This window comes from Gavialis gangeticus, unplaced genomic scaffold (assembly GCF_001723915.1).
Source record: "Gavialis gangeticus isolate Ggan-Ray unplaced genomic scaffold, GavGan_comp1, whole genome shotgun sequence".
In the NCBI taxonomy this organism is placed as follows: domain Eukaryota; kingdom Metazoa; phylum Chordata; order Crocodylia; family Gavialidae; genus Gavialis; species Gavialis gangeticus.
Genome location: NW_017729014.1, coordinates 2,474,958 through 2,483,629, shown reverse-complemented (window position 1 = coordinate 2,483,629; position 8,672 = coordinate 2,474,958). Strand labels below are relative to the sequence as shown.

Here is an 8,672-nt window from a genome sequence, read left to right as displayed (position 1 = left end):
TTTACAAGAAGTGCATTCTTGTTGTTTGCTAAGCTCTATTTACTTAACTTTTTGAAACTTTGCACTTTTAGAGAAAGGTAAGGGCTTGACTGTGTGTTCACAAACTTGCAGAGAGACAATAGGGCTGATAGGTAGGTAATCAGATCTGTGATCTCTCATTTCCATATACTGCTCTTAACAAGGATGTTATCTCTGAAGACAAATCCAGTTTGAGAACTGAAACTAAGCATCACAGAGATGCTTAATGGGATTTTCTAGACTGAACACTGAGTCCCATTGGGTAGAGTGGTTTTCTTTGAGCTTTACTAATCTATAGAGGTGCCTCTGGGAACCTCATAAGATTGGGCCCTTAATATAATTCACGGCCTGTTGTGACCTATTTTATAAAACTTTTCTAAAAAGGTTACATAAATGTATCGTCTCAAATAGTATATCATTAGAAGTTATAATCCCTATTCCATGATGATATCTCTGAGCTTTAGCATATCTTAAATTATATAAGTTTATTTTTTAAAGCATCTTAACAAAAAAAATTTTAAAACCCCAATTAAATAAAAATCTGATTTAAATAAAAAATCTGGTTCTTTAAATCAGGAAAGCAGCAACCTCTCAATGACCAAATTGTGGGAGCTGGAACCCAGAGTGCTTGAGCAACGGCTACCAAACTATACTCATTAAGCCAGATTTCACCAGGCTCCCTAAAACCATCCTGACACTAAAAGGGAAGTCACACTGAAATGCAAGTCTGCACCCGTTCAATTATGGGCAAATATGGAAAATATTTCCACTGTGCCACTGCTCCAACTCCGAGTGGATCTGACAACATGCTTTTGGGAATAAGACTTGCTGTTGCACTCATCTAAAAGTATCCTGACAAGCTGGTTACCACAGCAACCACGTGAACAAACTCTGTATAGGCCTAAGCAAGTAATGTGCACTAAATTATGCAGAACAAGTTAATTGCAAATTTTTCCATTCTTTAATACAAATTATCAGAAGAAACGTAATTCCCAGGGAGTCTATTTTAAGTCTTAAGAGCTGCACTTCTTTTTCCAGTGCTATTCTCTCCTAATCACATTCAAATACATTTAATATTTTGACATTTGATATTAGTCAGATGAGCAGCCTCGTTTGCAAAGCAAGTGTATTAGTTTGGGTGTCTGCACTTCTATTTGACAAGCACAATGGAAAATCCTGGCACTGTTAGTGCTGCAGGTTGGAGGGCAGGGAAGGGGATTCCAAACCCTGCACTGCACGTGTGAGAAGAGCTGGATGAATAGGGCCCTTCAACCAGTCTTCCATGAAGAAACATGTGTCACCTGGAAGCAAGTGGAGCAGTCCCAGAGCCCAACATGAATTAAATACTTCCGAGAGCACGTCAGAGGTTGCACGAGCATTTCTCAAGCTGACCACTGGCATGACTACACCTCAGCCATCCCTACACCCCAGCTGCAATACTTACAGTACCAAATCTAGACCAACACCGCACTAGCCATTGCCCAGTTCCCTATGCATGCCACCATTATAACAACTGCATAGATCATGGGGCTGTGGGTTTAGTCCAGCAGGTAACAGCAGCTCTCCTGATTAGCCAGGATTTTCCTTGTGCCCCCTGCCAGCATTCAGACCTCCGCTGTCCACCCTGTGCTCCACCAAGCCTGCCCTTCTACCTCCTGACATTTATACAGCTCCACACTGCTGCTAACAAACCGGGGTCCCAATCCCAGCAGTGGGTGTTCATCCCTGGGACCCTGTGCAGCAAGAGCCCTTTCCTCAGTTACAAGGAAGTCTCAGTGCTTGAGTATCTCTCATTGCCATAATCCTCAAGCATCTCATCTCTCCTGGCACCTCTGAGGAGAGCCCCCCGCCACTTTATAGAGGGAACCAACTTCCCCAAGGTCACACTAGATGTCTCCAGATGAGGAAGAGACCTTGGTGACCTGAGCTCCAGGCCCCCCCCATGCCCAGCCAGGCCACCTTTCTACTTCTGTACCTATGATGCAAGGATACCACTCACCTGTGCCAGGGATGCCACCAGCAAGTGCTCTGATCATCAGAAAAAAACAGGCTTGCTTACTGGTGCTAGCTTCAGAGCCTTGCATGAAACAGCTAGGCAGAGAAGGATAGGGAAGAGTTACACCACAACCTTAGCTTGAAGCTACATGGTACACTCACAGCAGAGCAGCACCACTAAACCTGAACTCAGACCAAGCCACAGTGCAAGACAGTGACACACACTGCACTTCACCAGGCAACCAGCCCAGCCAGCCAGCTGCACCGTGGACTCCCAGCACCACACAAACACGAAGACAGCTAGATTAGTAGCAGCAGAAGAACGCAGGAAGTGCCATACTCAGTCAGGCCAACGGTCCAGCTAGTCTAGTAGTCCATCTCCAGCAGCAGCAAAAAAGGGTGCTATAGAGGGAGAGTACTGAACCTGATCTCTCTCAAATGGGATATCCCTTACTCAGTACTCACCCTGGCATGTGCCATTATTGGCTTAGAGATGTCAGAGGGAACATCTCCAACCATACTGTTCAACAGCCATTAATAGATCTATCATCATCAATTTAGTCCAATCCCTTCCTGAATCTAGCTATGCTACCAGCCTCCACCACCTCTGGCAATGAATTCCGCAAGTTAACTATGTGTTGGTTCAAAAAGTACTTTCTCTTGTTTGTTTTAAACCTATCACCTACTAACTTCAGTGGGTACCCCCTAGTTCTAGTGTTCTGAGACTTGGTAAACAACAGTTCTCTGTTCATGGGGTCCACACTCTTCATGATTTTAGACCTCTATTCATTTTAGACTCTCCTAGTGTGGCAACCTAACATGGCCCCAACATACCTCTGATCATTTTGGTTGTCCTTCTCTGTACCTTTTCTAAGTCTACTACATCCTTTTGGAGATGTGGGGACCAGAATCACACATAGTATTCAAGATGTAGGAGCACTATGGACTTGTATAATGGCATAATGGCATTCTCCATTTTGTTTTTAATTCCCTTCTTAATGATACCCAACATTTTAGAAGCTCTCTTGGTCACTGCTGCACATTGAACTGATGTTTTTAAAGAACTATCTACAATGACTCCAAGGTCACTTTCCTGAGTCAAAACCGTTAGTTCAGAAGTCAGCACTGTGTACCTATAGTTGAGGTTATTTTTTCCCAAATGCACTACTTTGCACTAGACAGCACTGAAGTTCATCTGCCATTTTTTTGCCAACTCACTTAGCTTGGTGAGATATTTCTGCAGCTCCTCTTCATCAGCTTGGGACTTGACTACCCTGAATAATTTGGTATTGTCTGCAAATTTGGAGATTTCACTATGCACCTTCATTTGCAAGTCACAGACAAGCCACTGGTGGCTTCTTGCTTCCTTCTCTGTGCTGTGTTCCCTATCCAACCTCACTGTGACCAAGTTAGAGAGGAGTGCCAGCAGTTTGCCTGGCTGAAACTTGCACAGGAAGGCTGAAGACTATAGGCCTAGCAGGAAAGGTTATGAGAACTCAGGGCAGACTCTGCCTTGTGCACCCCAGGGAAAGGAGAAGACCATGCATAGACCAGCAGGAGCTAACTGCTGCTCACCAGAGGCCTGATCTCAAGCTATTTCAGGAGGGTGCTGAACACAGAATCAGGTTGGCAACGTGGTAACTTAGGCCCCAAATGCAGGTATTAACAAGCTTTCCCGGGAGCTGGTGCTCATCCAGGCACAATGATTCTGCTTCAGCACTTGCACCTTAGGAGCTGTAGCATGCAATTAAGCAGGGAAGCAAGAGCAAACAGAGCCTGGTCTGCTAATCCTCACTTCTAAGTACGGGTTCTCTCACCCTGAACGGCACAGACAGCAACTTGACTTTCACTCGCCTGGCCAGTATCTGTGTGAGGGCTACCCTGCTGGCTTCTGAGGATTGAGAGGGGGAGAGACTCCTCATCACAGCGAGGATGTTGCAAGAAGGGCTCTGGACAGTCCTGCCCTATACAGGCAGGTCAAGGATGCCATGGCCAGCAAGAGGGCATGAGCCAGATGCTGACAAGATGCAAGCAGCCCCCCTCAGGCTTGATCTTGTCATAGAACCATAGAAAGTTATGGTTGGAAGGGACCTCAGGAGGTCATCTAGTCTAGCCCCCTGCTCAAAGCAGGACTGTCCCCAACTAGATCATCCCAGCCAAAGCTTTGTTAAGCCAGGCCTTAAAAACCTCCAAGGATGGAGATTCCACCACTGCTCTAGGTAGCCCGTTCCAGTGCTTCACCACCCTCCTAGGTAGAACTGTTTTCCTCATATCCAACCTAAACTTCCTGTGCTGCAACTTGAGACCATTGCTCCTTGTTTTGTCATCTGCCACCAGTCTAGCTCCATCCTCTTTGGACCCACCCTTCAGGTAGTTGAAGGCTGCTATGAAATCCCCCCTCAGTCTCCTTCTCTCCAGACTGAAAAAGTCCAGTTCCCTCAGCCTCTCCCCAGAAGTCATGTGCCCCAGCCCCTTAACTATTTTTGGTGCCCTCCACTGGACTCTCTCCAACTTGTCCACATCCTTTGTGTGTGTGCGGGGGTGGGGGGCAAAACTAGACACAGTACTGCAGATGTGCCCTCATCAGTGCAGAATAGAGGGGAATACTTACTTCCCTTGACCTGCTGGCAACGTTTCTACTAATACATCTCAGTACGGTGTCGGCCCTCTTGGCAATAAGGGCACACTGCTAGCTTGTATCCAGTGTATTGTCCACTGTAACCCCCAGGTCCTGTCCCTCAGTTTGCCCCAATTTCAGACAATCTGACATGATTCAAAGGTGTCAGCTGGCAATGTCTGCCAAGATGAGCCTCCCCTGACCCCTGGTCCCCCACTGTAAGTGAGCATTGCTGCTCCCAGAGATAGCAGAGTATGCAGAAGAGTCCTAACCCAGCAGCATGCACCCTCAGGCAGCTACAACCTCCACACGCTGCAGTCAGAATGAAGGAAATGGCAGCTCTGCTCAGTAATTAGACAGGGTCCCTGAGGCAGAGCATCACATCAGATCCAGGGTGCTTGAACCCCATGCTAATGTTTCTTTGACACAGCAGCTGCTCAGGCTAATGGTGCAAATACCTTGTTTGCAAAAATCATCGTGTGCTTCCACATCCAATATCCAACACAATTTCAGCTTTGGGTCTTTTGTTTCTCTTGTCACTTGTTTTGAACTCACACAACATCCAATCGCATCCATTCATATACTGGGAATGGCTGATGCTGAGCCAACGTTTGTGACCCTGCCCCGGGAGTTTGGACAAGGGTACTTGGCCCCAGTGTCGGTGCAACCCCCAGCATAGCTAGAATAAAGCCCCTTGGGCTTCTTGGCACAGCCATCACAGCCGTGTGCAGCCACCATATGGAAAAATGAAAAGGGGTTGCTATGGTAACAGCTGCCTTGGAAGAGTATATTCAAATCAAACCAGAGACCCAAGGTTCATCCCACTGAGGTGTAGACGGCAGCCTGGTGCAGCAGCTGCAGAGCTAGCACTCCCCTGCCCAGCCCAACCCGCCAGACCAGGAGCCAAACCCTGCTGGCAAGATAGGACCGTGCCAGCTCCAGAACAGTAGCGTACACCCGAGCCCCAGAGCCAGGGTGAAGCAGACAGTACACAGAGGGCATGCAGCCGCTCCTCCAGACAGTAAATCACTAGGGCAACCACACATGGGAGGGACTGCCTATGCAAGCCTAGCAGAGATCACAAGCATTCAGCTCCGTGCTATCCAGGAGCCACAGGATGCTCAAGACACAGGCAACTGACTGCTGACAGCCTCTGTCCGCTCCCCCGGGAGAAAAGAGAGGTACAATACAGAAAGCTGTACTGCATGGCCATTCAGTCCCTGCTTGTGGTTGTGTACATAAACCCTATGCTGCACTAGGGAGAGGCTTTAATGCTTCTGCCTGCCCAGGACCTGTGAGTGATGCTCCCATGCTCAGCTAAGCCTCAGCACATCCCTCCTAATGGTGCCATAACCACCAGTGCTTCACAGGGAGCACCCTACCGTGTGGGTCCTCCAAGGAATCTCTTCCAAACTAGAGGCATTTCAAGTAACGAGGATGGCACTGATCAGCTCCCCAAAAAAAAGGTTCGTGACACCCTGTGCAAACAGGCTCCCCAAGTCCTGACACACCTGCCCATCGAGAGCTTGGGTTTGGAGCATCTGCGGCACACATGAGCATTACCTGTAAGGATATTCTCAGACAGCACGTTGACCTGGACTTCTACGGAGCGCTTGGAGGTGTAGGTGATCTCTGCGCTGACAGTGGCCACCTCCCCAATGCACATAGGTGAGAGGAAGTCTGTGCGCTCCACGCGGGCCAGGGCAGCCACGCAGGGCTCCTAGGGAGGACAGGAAAGGAGGGTTAGTGTAGGGGCAGCTAAGCGGGGCAGCCTCAGGAGATGAGAACAAGCCCGCAAGGTCTCCGAGCCTCAACAACATACGGAGGGTGTCAAAAACCCTGGAGAATGCACCACCCTGCCTTGTACAGGCAGCGGCATCACAGGATGTCCCCAAAGCACTGCAGGGGGCTGGCAGACAGCAGGGGCTCCCATGGTATGGGTGACATCATGCCTGAGCCCTGGCCTTGCTGAGGGGAACAGGGAGCCTGGCCCTGGACTGGCAAACACTGAGCACTGAGGGGTAGCTGGGGCAAACGTGCTGCCATGTGGGCACAGTATAGATACAGCATGGCAGCTGGCCAAGCCACGGAATAATCAGGAGGCTATCAGAGAAACCCCCAAGCCCTGTCACAGTGCAACCCAGGCAGGGGAGGGCAGAGCTGCTCATGGCTCTACTCCTCAGGGGTTTTAAGTGACCAGTTTCCACAAGGAGCAAAGCAGCAGGCCCTTCCCCCAGAGGAGGGGCAAGGAATTCAGGTCACAGGCTTCCTTCCCTGGGCAAAGCAGAGGCAGCAGCGCCACCTGCTGGCTACCACCCTGCTCAGGAAGGGATCCAGCCAGCAGCTGGCAAGTGCTGAAGTGAAGACACTTGGGATCCAAGTTTTTGGCATTGTCAGAGCCAGAGTCGCAGGCACAGCCTCCCACAGGCACGCCAAAAGCAACGCCCTGGAAGATCCTCTTGCCATGTCCTCACCTCTAGCATAAGCAGCTCAGTCCACTCCAGAGCCCCTGGTCTAACCTGGTATCTGCCACCCAAACACTATGCCTGCCCTCCCCTCCTCCTCTCACACTGTGGCTCATCTAGCACTTGTTCCCAGCAGCTTGTGCGCACTGCCTATGCTGCAGCATAGCATTTGCTAGACCAGGAGTGCAGCCAGTCCCAAGCCTGCCGGAAGCTGACCCCTGGCCTGCTGTGTGGAAGAAACATGCCCCTCTTGCTTCCTCCAGTATCAGTACTGAACAGATTACATTACAGTCAAGGAGCTCACTCGCATTTATGCCATGTCATCACTTTCAACCTAACCCCATGTTCATCACCACTTGTAGCTTGTTTAAGCTCTCTCCAGTCCCTGCCAAGTGGGAGGGGAGGCGGCCTGGCAGGTTAACATGCATCATCTTGTTCTGCAAACTCTTGGCATAATTCTACTAACACAAAGCCCAGGGCACTTTGTTGTCAGTCCAAGCAAGACAGATCATCCCAATATCTTCAGTTCTTTGCTAGTAAGAATGGGCAAAGAATAAGAAATGCTGAAAAAAGGACCACAAGGAAGCACATGATTGCAGGTGAAGAAACAAGGCAAAGTTCACTGCCATACCAAACACATACAGAAAAAACAGAGGGAAGGAGCTGTCTGCTCCATAACTGCTGTGCCAAAGAGAAGGCAGGTACACAGCTTTGCCTGTGAAGCCACCCCTTGGCTTCAGGTTTCTGCAGGACAGCCATTTCTCATCTCAGAGAGGGAGAGCTCAGGACTGCCGGAAAAGGCAGGACAACCTTGACAATGTCAAAACATTCCTAACTGGCTGGTCATTCAGGGGGCACCTTCAACATGAAGTGGATCCCAGTATTGCCATGCAGGATTTGCATCATCCTCATCTGCTCAGGGGATCCCCAGTGACAGAGCTGGAACTACACCAGTCAAAGCACAGACAGACACCAAATGTGTGCTCTCCTGAGGCCACTACTGTCTGCCAAGAGGCTGATGCTCCCACTGTCCAGACACTAGCTCAGGAGCTGAGACAGTCACAAATCCAGTCAAAGCTACGCCCAGAAGATGCCCACTGGGATAAGGTAAGGTACCAGTGATCGCATGTAGACATAACAAGAGGCATGTGTGCATGACACTTCAAAGCAAGTTAAATGCGTTTGCACCGCTTTAATGGTGTCGGTGTTTGCACGCATCGGGGGCTTATTGTGTATGAATTCCAGCCGCTGCAGGAAATTTGGCAGCATAGTGTGCCTTAAATGAGTTGGGGCACAGCCACAGAGTGAAGCACCGGGCTCCGTGAAGCTCTGCAGGAAGCCCTGCAGGCAGCCTGGCAGCAGCCCAGGAAAGCAACTCTGCCCAAGAAAAGCAGTGAACCTAATTCCTCCCCCCCACCCCCAGCCTGCCTGCCTGCGCTGCACAGGGGCCTGGTGCTTCCCTCCCCGGCTGTGGTGCCCCCTGGGACCACCCGAGCCGGGTGCCTGCGGGTGTGCGCCGCCTGGGGAGGGAAGCACCAGCCCCTCCGCCCCCCAAGCCCAAGGACCGCTCTGCCTGC

General features: G+C 50.0%; 1 protein-coding gene across 2 annotated transcripts in view; it reads right to left on the bottom strand.

The window, feature by feature from the left end:
- The window catches only part of ACOT7 (acyl-CoA thioesterase 7), an 89,044-nt gene that overhangs the window by 69,551 nt on the left and 10,821 nt on the right, over positions 1–8,672 (bottom strand). For both annotated transcript variants that reach the window (XM_019511599.1, XM_019511600.1), the window contains exon 3: positions 6,194–6,350. In XM_019511599.1, coding sequence (XP_019367144.1) covers positions 6,194–6,350 — 157 coding nt within the window. The remainder of the gene's footprint in view (positions 1–6,193; positions 6,351–8,672) is intronic.